The sequence below is a fragment of the Lytechinus pictus genome, chromosome 16 (genome assembly GCF_037042905.1).
Source record: "Lytechinus pictus isolate F3 Inbred chromosome 16, Lp3.0, whole genome shotgun sequence".
NCBI classification, from domain to species: domain Eukaryota; kingdom Metazoa; phylum Echinodermata; class Echinoidea; order Temnopleuroida; family Toxopneustidae; genus Lytechinus; species Lytechinus pictus.
In genome coordinates, this window is record NC_087260.1 from 22,513,749 (window position 1) to 22,529,982 (window position 16,234).

Below are 16,234 nucleotides of genomic sequence, written 5' to 3' on the forward strand. Positions count from 1 at the left end.
GGTGTTGTTTCTTTTGTCCTTTTGCAAAGCAAGTCTCCAATGTGGGAGATTGTCTCCCCTATTGGAGAGAGTCTCCCATATTGGCCGTGCGCCTCTACTGATTAGGGGGTTAACAATGCAAAATCCCCCTGACGCGACGGGGCTCATCGATTTTTTACTTTGTCTTTATTTCAAAAAGATAGATCTATACAAAAAGAACTGGACCAAACTCTGTTTTGGCTAGCCAGGAGGCTTCTAGAGAGTAAAAATAATTTACTAATGTATGCTTGTAAACTCTCTACAAAGCTAGCGATTCCATTGCCTTCATCTACACGTACACGGTACCGCCAAAAAACCTCAACTTTCGCCCCCGAGATTTCTACTTCCCTTCTAAAAGATCTAGTCCTAAATCATGTTAATGGGATACAACTCTATTTCCGACATTTCTACACTATCAATTTCATTTTTAACAAGAAATCATAAACAAAATGAAAAAGAAATTATGAAAAGACGGGGGAGACTTGCCCGAATGCTTACGCCGCCATCTTGTTTCTCATTGTTGATCGCTAACGTTACGGGCGCCACGTCCGTATAATATAAGTGATCAACAATGAGTCACCTTGTCATATTTCAAGAAACTGGTATTACGGTACCAGGTAAGCTGATTGTTATCTGAAAATGTGAATTTTCATTCACATGCTTTGTTTTCTATGTCAAAAGGGAGAATTAACTCTTTGTGCGCTGGACCATGAACCCATCTGTACTGAATTATTTTCAGGGAGGGAAACAATGCATTGTTTGTTGAGTGTGAAATGCGAAGTTCGCACGGCACCGAGTGTGCATTGGTGCGAAGTACGCGTGGAAAGGGTTAAGGAGTAATCGATGAGGGTGCGATAGCTCATCCCTTTCTCCATAGACTCTGCAGTTCAGTGTGCAAAAAAACGGCACTACAAGTCCTATAGGAGACTTCGGTCTGTGTAGCAGGACTAACAAAAATCAGAAAATGTTTAAAAACTCCTGCGAAACAGCAGATTTTTCAGTCTATAGCAGATTACACTCTAGTCTTTTTACTGCACTTCAAACTTTTTTTTCATTTGTTTTTATATCCCAGGCTTCATCTGTGATTTTAGCTGGAATTGGCCTTGCTGCTGCAGGTTATCTAGGTAAATAAAAGAAATCCTTCCTTATTTACCCATTCGTGCTCAAAATTTAGATTGATGCTTTTTTGTGTTCTTTGTCTTTTTTTAAATTCAGAAATGAGTCCCATACATGCAAGTTATCATCTTTCATGAATACAAAATACAATGTACTCATGAAAGTAAAGGAGTCCATATCCTGTTTTATTCAAAACTTATTTGAAATAAAAGAAGGAAAAGTGAACCAATATGCCATCAAGAAAATAAAAAAGTGGCAAATTACTCAATCACCTTTTGGGTGAAGATAATGCTGGAACTAGACAATGTTTCTATGATAAGAACATCTTTTTTTTATTGTAAAAAAAAAGATATATTGTTGAATGTTGTCATAGTTCCCTTTATGTTTTGTTGTATGAAGGTTGTAGGCCTATACAATTGTATTTGCATGGAATATGAAAAAAAAATGACTGATTCAATAAAAAAAAGATAACTGAAAGTAATTTCTAATAAAGTTACATTGACGAACCAGCTAAATCACAGTCCTATTGATTCATACAGACATTTTTAATATAAGTTTTTGGGGATTTTTGGTCAAAGAGAGAGTGAGATAATCAATGTCTCAATATCACTATTTCAAAGATTCGTCAAAAATGATGACATAATAAGAGTGTACATATATTTAAATTTTGTTAGCTTTGCCTTTGGTATCATTATGAAAGTGTGTTTTCAGTAATTTTACCCATTCCATCTGCTGCTTTGAAAAGAATATTGATGTCAAACAATATTGGATATTGCAAATTTTCTGCAATTGCTGCTGTATAACATTAGTGAGAGCTTCCCCCACTTGCCTTTCATTAAAGCCATTTTCATCTCATCTTGCATGTTGCTTGTAGGTTCATTTCCACTTTGATTAAATTGCTTTGCATTATTTTTATTAATAGGGAGATTTGCTCTACAGACAGGAAGACTTGTACAGCAGAATGCCTCAAAGATGCCCAAGTTTGTAAGTTATATTCTTGTAAGAGTGATAGTGTGTGCGGGAGAGAGATTTTTTTATATTGAAAAGTTGTGAACTGAATTATTTAACTTGAGTACTATACAGTATGACCCTAGTATGTACTTGTCGTTTAATATTGTCTATGTGCACACATTTTAAATACCAATATATGTACAGGTATGTATATTGATAAGGTACACATTACATTTAATTTATTAGGTAATTTAGAATAAAAATTGAACCATCACTCAGGAACCAGAAGTACCCAACATAGGTCTCTGGAATACCATGCTTGTTTTGTAAATTTCGCAGCAATCACACATACCACAATCATTTTGATTTGGCACATATTTATTTAATTTTTATTCATACATGTAGGGGAGAGTGGGGTTAATAAGGCCACCTTTTTCATAATTCCATTTGTATCTTTTTAATGCATACCCGCAGAAATGTGATTAGATGTCTAATACATGTATTAGGTCTACATTTGACGTACATTATCCAATAGAATTATGAGTACAAATCAATCTCAGTTGCATATTAATGAGCATTAAACATTGTTGTCAGGTGGCCTTATTTGCCCCCATTGAAGTGGGGCAAATGAGGCCCCTTGATTAAAAACTATTTTGTGTCGCTATAGGCCTATTCAAAGTGATTGCTGCAACTACATTCTTTTACCTGTTAACAGTTCTATCATGTTGAAAGTAGCTTCATTTGATGTTCTACCAAACACAACTTGAAGATCTACCTACATTTTCTAATATCCTGACTCTGATCATTTATGCTCTGGCTAAGAACAATGCTATCACTGCCTTTTAATCTCCTATGATGGCCAGGGATCAAAACACTTTGTATTTCAAGGAAAGGATGCTCTATAAAATATGAACTATTATTATTTATTATTATTTATTACCTTGTATTGTATTCAACAGAATTTCAACACTTATTACAAAGGAGGATTTGAACCAAAGATTTCAAAGAGAGAGGCGAGTTTGATTCTTGGAGTAAGGTGAGTTTATCCTACAAGTCTTCTGAAGCCCTTGGTGGCTGGCGTATTGGGGGGGGGGGTTAAAAAAAAAGAATCAAGTTTAAATCTGGGAGTATAAGTATATCTTACAGGTCTTTACTTTAATTAGTTCTCGGTGGTGTGTGGGAGGGATAAAAAAAAGATGAAAAGGCATGAAGTGAAGAAAAGAACCCCTATTCGCTGTCATATCACAAGAACAGAAAAAAATTAATTTCATTGCTACAGGTGAACATTTTTACACTTGCCCTTGGTTTTTGCATTTGATCACAGTGCCACTTGAAGCTCTGTGCAGTTATGCTGACTGGACAAATATCGGATTAAGAGAAGTGTATCACCTCTGAACTCATTCCTGTAAATATGATTTTGTGTGCAGATTGAATATTATTTGTCCTTCCACAGCAAGATTAAGTGTTTAATGGTGACGTTGATGGTCATGATAGTGATCAGGATAATGATAATTATTATTATAGTGATGATGATGATGATGGTAATGATAATGTTAGTGATGGCTTATGATGATGATGGTGATTGTTAATTTTTTTTTCTTTTTGTTTCAGTTCCTCGGCATCAAAATCCAGAGTTAGGGATGCTCACAGAAAGATCATGCTTTTAAACCATCCAGACAGAGGTAAAATATTGTTGAAAAATAGCATTAAAATCTTCATTAATTAGAGGATAATCCAACCCAAATTGATCGATGTTTTAAGAAAACAGAAGAAAAGAGGAGTAGAAATGTATAAATTTTATGGAAAAATTGATAAACAGTAAGACAATCACAAAGTTTGACAAATTTATTAATTTGATAATGTTGCAAATTATTTTGAAAATGACAATGAGTTTAAATTGAATTTTTAATGAATTGTTTGGTACATATTTTTTCACGAGTGTTGAATTAGGAAGATAAAACCTTAGCATTCATTCAAAGTGTGGACTAAATCTTTCTTGCGTTTGAATTCAAGGGCAAGTTCAGTCTAACAGAAGCCAGATTTGATAAAGACAGAAAATAAAGCAAACCCATTAGTGGAAGTTTTGGCCCAAATCTAGTAAAGAATTTAACAAGATTATGACTTTTCAAGAATATTATGCGAGCAGGTATCCCATTCATCATGTGAAATAAATTCCATGGAAAATTAAATACAAGACAAACTGTCAATTCAATATATCATACAATTCATTTGAAACCTGTATGTATGTGATGACAAATATTTTAAAGCATCATGAACCATTTAATATTGAGAATATATGGAATTCATATCTGGGGCATTTATGGGGACTTTGTTATTCTGTTATTCTTTCATGAATTTTCTCAAAACCTTCACTAACTTATAATTTTCTGCATTTTAAATATATAATCAACTAGATATCAGGGTAAAGTGACCCTTTAAACCCAGGCTTGATTTGCGAGTACCACCCATTGTGAATACATGAAGAGTTGAGATTACCAAATGTATACAAATTTGAACTTCCGAATGAAAAACAACCCCTCCCCCGACCCCCCCCCCTTTTTTTTTACATTTTGGGTAAAATGTCAAATATTTCAACTTGTGTATATATGTTACTTTCTTCATCCTGCCTTTCTTCAACTCAGGGGGATCCCCATACCTTGCAACCAAGATCAATGAAGCAAAGGACTACCTGGAGAGCCAGGGCAAGAAGTTATGATGATACCAGGAAGTTAGGATTACAAGAGCCATATCCTCCTTGAATATTATTGACATGGACAATGTGTGGTGAATTGATCAATGCACACATCTGCAGAGACTTTGAACTTGAGTGATAGGTGTTCAGTCACCTCCGTGTTCTCCAAGAATTCCGCAAGATTTTTTATTAATTTATTGTTGGAGGATTGCGTGGCTGTGTGAATAACATGGTGGATTCTGATTATGTGCCCAACCACATGGTGAGCAGTAAATCCTCAATGGTTATATTATTAATCCTTTGCCATGTACTTGTCAAAGGCACTCTGCAGATCAATCAAGTGCAAATTGGAACAATAACAATATGAAATGTTCTCTGCTGGTTACTAATCCTTTCCAGTGAAGAGCATAGAAATTTGCTGTAGCATACGATACTTCAAGATCACTTACAGGGCATAGTTCTGGCCGCAGGGGGCAAGAGCTTGTTCATCATCTGATCCTCTCTATTGTCAGGAAATCTTTATTCACTTTAAAAAAAAAACTATTTCTCTTTCTTTGTCATGCACACATAACTACAGGTCTCAATACTCCTTTCCAAACTATAAAGATAAAGTGAGAACTTCAGAAATCAAAAGAAATTTATATATCTGTAAATTTTTGTTGAAGATCCACAGTGGAAATGAATCAGTATATTCAAAGTTTGCATTCATAAGTGGACATGAAATGAAAGCAAAGCCGAAATCATGAAAGATCTTGAGAATATGCTGAATATTTATAGCCCTAAAGTCATGATGTTACATTTATACCGAAAAATCTCTCTCTATGAAGTGTGATTTACAGTTTGTATTTAACGCCAGGTGATATTTGTAGGATAAGAAAATAACAATGGAAATGAGGTTATGAAGAAACTTGGTATTGGGTCGTCCTCTGCTTCAACATAGGCAAAGGGACGTCATTGTAAACTTGCTTTATAATGGCCTGAATGGCAAAAATTATTCTGATTGTGGTTTGGTTTATATGAAATGTTCTGAACTGATATATACGTGCATCATTTTTCATGGAGAGTATTATGGTATATAATCAATAATGTTCTACAGAGGGTCTTGTGAAAATGTATTGAAACAATTTTCATATATAGAAATCAGTATTTAATGAGAGCAACTAAGACCATACCTGTACAATTTTTAATATGACTTTCATCATACATCCACATGTGTATTGTGCAAAAAGAAGGAGATTTTTTGTGTACCTTTTTTGTGTGTCTATACCTCAAAGATCTTCAGTAGATGATTATCAAATATGTTTTTTATATTTCTGGTTCTTGGCTCAACAGAGCTGCCAATCCTATTGAGCATAATTTTATGGGGAAAGTGACACCAAATAGGATTTTCCCCTAGATGTAGGATTTTTTTAAAAACTTGTAAGAACAATGATTTTTGGAGTGTTTTTCAAAATTTGAAGAAAAATCGGATTTTAGGCTTGAAAAAAGGATAAAACGAAAAAAAAAACCATGGGGTTGGCAGCTCTGGCTCCAATGTGTAATGTAGGTGACCGTGCCTTGATTTTAATGTTATAACAGCAATGGAATAAAAATATTGAAGCAAAACCACTGAAAGCTATTCTGTCTGAGTTCTAATATGTTTTAAAATGAGTTTAATTATCCGATGATTTTCCGTAGACTTACAATTAATAGTGCAATTTAGTGAATGTACAGTATATCCTTTATATTACAGGATCCTAAAATACATGTAGCTACATTGTATTCACCTTGGGGTAGCCACATTCTCAAGTGAGCTATATATCTAATTTGATCCCACTTTGACAATCATACTTACTTTTGAAAATATGAGGGTTAAAAGGGAAGTTCACCCCAACAAAAAGTTTGTTGTAATGATACCAGAAAAAAAATACTGGTGGAAGAGAAGGTACAGCCTTATGTGACCCTGTGGTAACGAATCCCTATTCCTAATTTCATGGTCTTGTCAGTGTCTCAGAATAACACTTAATAATAAACTTATATAGTGCTTTATGCATACAGAAAGGTCCATGATGCATTGATACAACATCTCTAAGCACCAAAAGTTTGTTGTAAAAATAGCAAAATATTGGTGAGGAAAATCCATCAAAGATTTAAAAAGTTTGTATTTTGGGGGTATTTTTACGAAAAAAACTTTTCATCAGAGTGAAGTTTCCCTTTAACCCTATCTAGGCCAGGGGGGGGGGCCTCCCCCTCAACGAGTCGCGCAATATTTTTTGACCGCACTGCTTGCTGAATTTTTACTTTCAAGTCTTGCGCAACTTTTGAGACCAATTTTGCGTCACCCGATATCAAAATTACGCAACGTTATGTAAGTGCATGTCAGACCAAAAATTGCTCAAAAACGTGATTTCGTGTACAAAGTCAATGTAAATTGTGTTTTCAAGCAAATATCATAAATGTATGATTATTTTTAATTTTGCTGGTCTAAATGTATGTATTTTATGCTGTTTATGATCTTAGAAGAGTCCCCAACAAATTTCTTTGAAAAAACAATGAAAAACAAAGGGTCCAAAAAACAGAGAAATACATAAGAAATTGGAAAAAACAATACATAAGAAATTGATCTGATATCACAATTTTTTTCATGTAAACTTGCTAAGAACACCACAAAGAGTTTCTTTGCCAAAAATTAGAACATTTGGAGCTTTATTTAGGGAGTATGATTTTGCATACTGATTATGCATAAATTAGCATAATGTTACTTAATAACAATTTGCATGAAATAAAATTACTACCCGGTATACAATTTTGTAGATTATATCCTAGACAACCTGCGTGCCAATTTTCGGCGCGATCGTGCAGTCGGCGGCCGAGATCTCAGGGGGCCCCCCCCCCCCCCGGCCATATGAACTCCCAAAATACCCCGGCCTAGATAGGGTTAAGAGATCTATTATTAACCCAGTCATAAGATATTGGCTTGCCTGCACACATGTCCTCCACACCCCTGGAGGCATTCCAGCGAGACAAGATCTTCCAAGCTCATATGCTAGCGAACCAGGGCGGTGTTTCATAAAGCTGTTCGTAAGTTAAGAACGACTGGTGATCCTTTTTTGTGGTAAATGATATGTTCATTGGTGATTACTTAGCGCGTAAGAAAGGTTCACCAGTCGTTCTTAAAGTCGCTCTTAACTTACGTACAGCTTTATGAAACGGTCTCCGGCATATAACTTTTGCATCCAAATGGATACCGATTTCATTTTTAAGAGGAGAATAGGAATTAAAGTGTAGATTGCAAAGATGCCAAGTTCAACTCAGACCAGTTATGTGTGAGATTTTCTGTGACTCAGCGTGAGTGCTTATAATGTATATGGGGACAGGCGTGTAAAGAAGATTCGAGGGGATGAGCGAGAGTCCCAAAGGCAGGAGTCTAACCACTGCACCACAAACACTTAGCTTCCACACTTTGATTTTAAATTGATATAAGTGGGAGGTGAACATTTTTAAAAGTTATGAATTAAAACAAAATAGACACTGATTTAAAACAGTCATTGATTGAATTTAGCATATACAATGGAGATATTTTTGTATGGGTTACTTTAACCTGAGATTTGTTATTTTTAAACCTGTCAAAATAAAATCAATTCAGTTCATTTCTATTAATTGGAATCAACATGAAACAGAAAATATTCATAAATTTGCATTTGGGTATAATAGAGCGCATTAAGCCACTCAACTTGACATAGAGAGATGTTAGTGGGGGAAGGGCTGGCTTGGAGGAGTGGGGTGTCCCATACTGCAAAATTTTCCTAAAGAGAGAATGAGAAGAGAGTTGGGGACGAGAAGTGAGGAATTAAACAAAGCCCAAGAGCTGAATGAGAACTAAATAGGAAGATGACTAGATGAAGGAATGATAACTGGCTGAAAAAGGGAACTTTTCAGAGTTTTGTTAAAGTGATGTAAGCATTTTTGTTAAAAAAATATAAGAAGGATGTATCAAAAATTAAACCATACACCCCCCTACCAATATGGCATGGTAGAGATTTGGTAAGTGGTGGCCCGGCTTTATGTGCATATACAGACAGTTATGTCCCATGCTTCGACCCACAAAGGGGACAAAACAAAATTAAAAATCAGGGGGGGGGGGGAAGAATGACATTGTTTAATATCATTCCAGCTGAATGTGAAGAGCTTTCCCATGGTAGAATGGCTGCAGTATTTAATAGGCCTACTCGTAGTGGCAAGCGACCGTGACCCTCTGATATTTTTCTTTTGCAATTTTTATTTGCCCAATGCACACTACTCTACGTGTTCTCAACAACAACAAATTTCCTACCCAAATTTCCCAGGAAAATCTCGCTTGTTTCCACTGATTGTTGGTAACTATAAGGTATGTTTGAAGTATTTCAGCTGAATTTTATATGTATTTTATATTTCAATAATTTATGTGTTGTGAATGTGGTAGAAGTTGTGAAATATACTGGAAACTAGACCTCAAACCAACCGAGTAAAAATGTAAGGCCGAGCTACATGATGTAGCCGCATATTACTATTCACCTAGCGTAGCAGCTGCTGAGGTTCGCCCGGGCCCGGCGCGGCGCGGTGCGCGAATATGAGGTCAAAACGCTCTACTCTTGCAAGTAGCAGAGCCAGAGGAACTATGGAACTGTCTTGGAAGAGTATGGTGTAGTGGGTGTATCTTATTGCCGGACACCTTTATTTCAGTGCTTTAAAAATGACAATTAGAGAAAATCCAATCATGACAATCGGACAAATTTGCACTTGTGCTATTCCAAATATAAAAATTAAAATAATTTGAAATTGAATTGTACCGACCGTTTTCTTGACTTTAATCTTTGACTTTCTCCATCCATGATTGAAGAACAATTGTTTTCGTGCGTGACAAATTACATCATGATTTCAGACGCGCGCCGGACGGGTGAAGATGTTCTTGATTAATATAACATTAACTTAAGAAAGAATATGTGTGATTTTTTCTTCATATCATAGACCTTGTGCGTAAATTCTAAGTTTTTGTTTGCTTTTTCATATGGAATCGTAGCAGTTGTTATTTGTGTTTTTTAACTAATTTTATTTTTGCTTGTTAGCTGCATGGGGCTGCATGTTCCATGACTATCCAATATTGTGCTCGTTCGTATCGTTACGCTCATCAAGTTCTATTGATGCGCTGTCGATTGTCGACGGCAATACTCATCATCATGGTAAACCTCGCGCATGGTATATCTTGAGTCTAGCCGTCGACGATCAACCACAATACACCACACCCACCATTCGATTAAGGGTGCGGAGAAGATTGAAATTTGGCAAATCAGTCCCATATTTCCATCAGGAAATATATCAATAGTTAATGCAAAACTATAATGATATTTTAAGCATTTTCTGTCATTTTAGAGATAAATAAGGTAAAAGTTTTGACTTTTTCAACTTATTTTTGCAATCTTGTTCCATGCATTGCTCTCTGAAATTGAATTGCTGAAGTCTGAGTCTTACAGTACGAAATTGTTTTTGTACGCAGTTTTGCGCATCCGGAATCATGATAGTGTCCGGTAATTCAATACGTAACCATACAAGTAGTTGGGTGTGATCGTTGACTCAGTGGCGTTGCTCAGGTAAACTTGCTGTAGCCCGTGCCCCCCCCCCCTTTTGAGAGGCACAACACACAAACAATATTTTTTTTATGGGAATATGTCATGCATAGTCTAGTGCCATGGCACTAGACTATTTAGTAGTGCAAGTGAGAACTTTTTTTTTGCATTCTCCTGGAACAAAACAGGACCTCGATTTGGTACTAGTGAACTGAATGAAGTCAAGATTTTTTTTTTTCGCTTGTCAAAATTTTCAGGTACAAAATCCCCCCCCCCCTTTGGCAATCTTTGATCCACCCCTGGCTGTACTTATCTTAAATTCATATAACTGCAGTTTTCCCCGATTCTAAAAGTGACTAGCTTTAACAGTAGGGGAGCAGAGCCAAAATCGCAGGCGATTGTTTTGTTTAGAATCTATACTGTATATTCACTTGAAAAGCCTGTGAATTAGCAAGTTTTATTCTGACTGCTACCAGGCATTTCATTAGACCCAAACTTTCCAAAAATGGCACCATGGAAGGAGAGCATTAGATCCAAAATTGATTAATTATAGAGAAACTTCTGATGTTTTTTGTGAAATATAGTGTACATGTAGACAAAGTTGATCAATCCTGCAAATATGCATGTACTACTGTATTTAGAGTTCATGAGGAATTTTATTTAAATTTATTATTCATAATAAATGTAAGCAATACATCTGATGTGGAAAAACCACAAAGTACAAACGATGCAATTAAACTACGCTGTATTATTATGATAATGTGAGACAAAATTTGTCTTTTGATTCATATAGGTGTAGAGAGGGTTGAACCTTCAGCTACCAGTGCTTCTCCCTTACCAGTTGGATAGACCTGTGTTTTTTCCAAATCAAGGAATTTTCAGTTGATAGAGCATCTGGAGACAGAATGGCCCTTGTGCCAAAGAAATGCGGAATAAGGGTGGATCCGCCAACTCTCATTGTGACATACATCGATGAACGCTCGGGAAAGAAACGCCAGAGGTCATTGCCCCTTCGTAAATTCACCAAGCAGTCCAACATTGACGACGCCATTCAGGATCTGAAGTTCAAGCCCAAGCACCGGGAGCTGATTGAACAGATCAACCGACGGCAGCTGGAGAAGCTTCTCAGGGTCATCCAAGAGCGGCAGGATGGTAGAAGGCTCGATGATGCCATTAAGAAGGTGGAGAAAGAGATGGAGATTGTCATTGACCCAAACGAGAACCTCAACACCTTGGATGACAGGGCCCTCAGCGAGAAGAAGGCGATCATGGATGAGACCTTTGAGAAGAACCGTAAGAAGCCTGGCGATCCTGGATTCCAGTATGAAGTTGAGATTGACTTTGAGAAGGAAGGTCCACCGATTGAATCAAGTGGCTGGGATTCAGAAGAAGACTCAGATCCATTGTTTTAGGAACAAGTGGTTAAAGACTCTGCTCTGTGAAAACTTGTCAATCAATAGAAGATTTATTTCAGTAAAGGACAAAGAAGCTTTGCTAATTGCTGACTGTATTCAGGCCGATTGTATTCAGAAACGAAGCATGTCAAAATCAATGGTGCTTGCTACTGTATGCTCCTGTATGTTACATGTTTGTCATTTTATCCACAGTGGTCTATATTCTGAAACCCCCCATTACCATAACTTAGACTTACATCTCAAGTGGTTGAACTGGAGTGCAGAATACGGGCCAGTGTTTTAAGCTCCTAATCAAAGAAATTATGCTGGTATATTCCGATGGTCACACAATTTTGTAATTTTTTTTATCTGTTTACACAGACTTCTGCTAATTAGTCAGTTATTGATTCATGTCATGCTTAATTTTGTTAGAACTTGTCGCGTCTTTTAGCGACTTATCACATTTTAATTATCTGATAAACCTTTAAATACGTAGATTATAAAAAAGATTCTTTCTTTTGCTTTGGGCGTCTATTTCATTCCTTAGTTGTGTTATCAGAAATTTTGAATTGTCATTAAAGGGATGGTCCGGGCTGAAAATATATATCTTAATACATAGAGTAGAATTCACTGAGAAAAATGCTTAAAATTTCATCAAAATCAGATAACAAATAATAAAGTTATTGAAGTTTAAAGTTTAGCAATATTTTGTGAAAACAGTCGTCATGAATATTCATTAGGTGGGCTGATGATGTCACATCTCCACTTTCCGTTTTCTTATGTTATTACATAAAATCATATTTTTTCATTTTTTCATTATTTCATACTTGTGTGAATAATATGTCTCCCTTGTAATGAAATAAGTTGCAGCAATACATATCTAATGCACTAAATTAGTTGTCAATCCAATTTTTCTAGTTCTTGGAGGAAAAAAAATGAATAAACCTAATTTCATATAATAAAATACAAAAGAACAAGTGCAGATGTGACATCATCAGCCCACCTAATGAATATTCATAACGACTGTTTTCACAAAATATTGCCAAAATTTAAAATTCAATAACTTTTTTATTTGTTATCTGATTTTGATGAAATTTTCAGCATTTTGCTCAGTGAATTACACTTTATTTATTTAGCTATAAATACTTTCAGCCCGGACCATCCCTTTAATTATGACTCTTACTGAACTTCATTGTTCTACATTTTGCAGTTACCTCCCCTTGGCAGGTTACACATTATTTATGACCCTGTAGCATAACTTTGCCATGCAAACAGGGTGCAAATAGTCCTTTTATTTTTCATGTTCCTTGGTGCATCGATTTTCAATTTTGTTTTGATAATTATGTATTTGTTGAAATGCTGCATATTTTTATATTTTTTTATACCCATCTTCAAAGTGTGATTACATGTATATTCCAAAGTAATCATTTGCAGAGCTCATTTGTTTTCATTGTATAATACACAAATGTGTCCATATAAATTTGACTGCAGTACATGAGGTACATGTAATGCCACTGAAGACATAAAAAGATGGCTAACGTGTACATAAAATAAGGGCTGTCTTCAGTTTCTTTTGTAGTGTTAATATCATCATAAGTTCAAACATGATTACAGAAATAACAAAGTTGGTTGCAAATATACAGTGATGCTCAAAAGTTATAGGACACCTACATATACCAGAAAATGATTTAAAGTGTTCACGTTCTGCCATTTTTCAGAAAATTAATTGTGAAGTCAGGGGATAAAAAATATTACATCCAATAAAGTGTATGTACATGTACATGAATCTGTGGGCTCATCACCGGCCATTGCAGTGTTGTTTACATTCAGCGCTCAGCATGAAGAGTGTATTTTGTGATGCGGTTCACCATTACTTTTGAACAACATGTACAGTACCGAATGCAAGTTTTAAAAAACCCAAATGTGGTCATCTTTTTGGCATACAGCCTACATGTAGGTGTGATTTGTAGCATATTTAGTCGGAATGTAATTACTTTCAATGTAAACAGCCTCGTTGTAGTGTTCTTACATGCATTCCCATAAATTTTTGTTGTTGTTGATGATAGTACAGAACTGTTTTATGTATATATTGAGCTGTAATTTATTTTTATACTTTACAATTTCAGTGATCTATTTGAAATGCCATTTTAACTTTTTTTTTCTATTAATTTCTTCTTTTTAACAGTGTTTAAATTTGATTTAGGATTGATGAGTAAGTTTGGAATTTCTAGATGAGGGACATGTTGCAGAAAACATTACAATCAAATTCAACTTAAAAAAAAATCAATTACATCTTGATTTACAAGTAATACATGTTAGAATTGCACATTGTGGATTAGTTTGATATTTACAACATTTTTAAAAGCATTCATGTAATTCTTTCTGCAAAGAGCCCTAGCGTATAGTTGATATTGATAAGGACATTCAAAGCACATTCACAAACTCAATTTGATTTAGTCTAGTTCAGAATGCAAACAAAAATAAATTTGATAAATTGGTAACTGCACACTTAATATATCGATGTTTGCTTCATTATGCAAGGTTGTATTTTTAAACAACAATATTTAACTTTCAGTTAATATGCACAATGCTCAGTTAAATGTAAAAAGTTACTTTTTCTTTGAAAAAAAAAGATCAGAAGTCAAAAGAGTAAACACAAATTGCGTGTAAAGATGCAAAGTTGATCAACATTATTTACAACCATATAGTGCAATATTTAGTGTTGGATGACTGATGATGCAGTGTACGTACAGTACATAAACATGTATGATATTTTATGTCTATTTTCCGAAGTGTTTTTTCTTCACATCCATAATGTTTGAAAATATATATATATTTGTGTAAGTATAACGTCATGGTGCCCTACATGTATGTAGTAGTAGAACCTACATTTGTCGCAGTATGTGCTCAGGTCGCAGTATGTGCTCAGGGCACATTGGCACTAGTTTACGAGGTCAATTCCAGTGTCCAATCCTTTAACAGTGGACAATGTTATACTTTGGTTTTCAACAAATATATACATTAGTTGTAATTGTTTCTTGAATATGAGTTGGCATAATGAAACACATTTTAATGATTTTTGACAGTTTGCCAATCACTTGATAAATCTCATGAAGATGAAAAAAAAAGAAATTCAGAGCTTTTTTTAAAACGAGTGACACTTTGTGAAAAAGCTGCATTTCCTTCCGAATGTCTTCAGTAGTAATTACCAGTCATGTCAGGTATGTACTGTGCATGTACTATATACATACCTGCCAACCAGTACGTTTTTGCAACCAAAATACGGCAGTATGTTTTTTCTTTAAAAATAAGTTTTTTTTTTTTTTTTTTACAAAATCGTAATTTATTGAGAAAAATCATCTCTATATGTCTCTATTTCATAAAACGTACACAAATATGGTTATTAGATCAATGTAATTTCAGGAACTTGTTTTTTTTTTCAATTATTTTGTAAAAACCAGGGTGAGATATACACAAGTTTCAATGGTTTTTTTTTTTCATCTGCAAGAGCAGCGTGCATTTTAGCTTGCATGCAGCTTGAGCGCCGTGAGGGGCAAGTGCGCCAAGCATTTTATTATGAAATATACTTTTTTGGGGAAAAATAAAAAATATTTATCTCACACGGTAAAAATACTGATTTTTTTCAAAATACTGATTTTGGGGGATAAGAATACTGAAAATGCAAAATACAACTTGGCAGCTCTGTATATAGTCTAAGGAACTGAAATATAGTCTCTATCTAGATTTCCTTTGCCTTTCATTAACTTATTCTCTCTTTCATTCTCTATTTCACCTTTACTCTCTCATTCTAATTTGTTAGATTCTCTCTTCATTTTAATTCTCATTCCCTATGTTTACTTTGCTCTCTTTCTTTTAGTCCGTTTCCCATTTACTCATAATTTGTTTGGCTGTCTCTCAAACTATATCATTTTCTTATTTTCTTTACTTTCCCTTTATCTAATTTAAATTTTTTTACCCTATATTTTTTCCTTTGATCTTCATGCAAATTTGTTAATCTAGACTCTCCTTTTCATCTTTTTTTCTTTCTCGCTCTTATTCTCTTTCTCGTTCCTAAACAAGCGCAAAGGTTTTTTTTATGTCATTGTGTGCCCTTGCCTGATTCTGAAAAAAATTCCAAATCAAGACATCTTGTTAGCTCCAATTTCAGCAGGCCTATACAATAAAAACTGTACATACTGTAAGTAAACAGAGCGATAAAATATAATGCAATATTTTCCCAATGTTCATGTCAGATATGTTGTGTGTGGTGTTACCTTTCTAGATCCTAAGGCCCGTATTCTGAAGTCGGGTTTAACTTGGTCTTAGACCATGGTCTATGTGCGAAAATTATAGGAAGCCAAAAGTGTCAAAATTTTTATTAAGTTTATGTTTATTATGTTTACTGTGCTCTTTTCTGATTCATCGATGGTGAAGAAATCATCTATTTATACTTTTATTTATACAATTATGGATGCTTTGAG

General features: G+C 34.9%; 2 protein-coding genes across 3 annotated transcripts in view; both read left to right on the top strand.

The window, feature by feature from the left end:
- The window catches only part of LOC129279580 (mitochondrial import inner membrane translocase subunit TIM14-like), a 15,567-nt gene extending 9,176 nt beyond the window's left edge, over positions 1-6,391 (top strand). The window contains exons 2-7 of one of the 2 annotated variants that reach the window (XR_010296129.1): positions 1,091-1,142; positions 2,057-2,118; positions 3,045-3,121; positions 3,697-3,767; positions 4,728-6,100; positions 6,300-6,391. Coding sequence is in view for 1 of the 2 variants with exons in the window: in XM_064111492.1 (XP_063967562.1) it covers positions 1,091-1,142; positions 2,057-2,118; positions 3,045-3,121; positions 3,697-3,767; positions 4,728-4,801 (336 nt within the window). In the remaining variant the exon portion in view is untranslated. Of the gene's footprint in view, positions 1-1,090; positions 1,143-2,056; positions 2,119-3,044; positions 3,122-3,696; positions 3,768-4,727 lie in introns of both variants that reach the window. The other variant, XM_064111492.1, reaches the window with a different exon arrangement.
- Positions 6,392-9,034: 2,643 nt separating this feature from the next.
- On the top strand, positions 9,035-12,411 carry LOC135156962 (centrosomal protein of 19 kDa-like). The gene is made up of 2 exons (XM_064111022.1): positions 9,035-9,143; positions 11,153-12,411. Exon 2 carries the CDS (start codon positions 11,265-11,267, stop codon positions 11,769-11,771), a length of 507 nt encoding a protein of 168 aa, XP_063967092.1. The 5' UTR covers positions 9,035-9,143; positions 11,153-11,264; the 3' UTR covers positions 11,772-12,411.
- Positions 12,412-16,234: the final 3,823 nt, after the last annotated feature.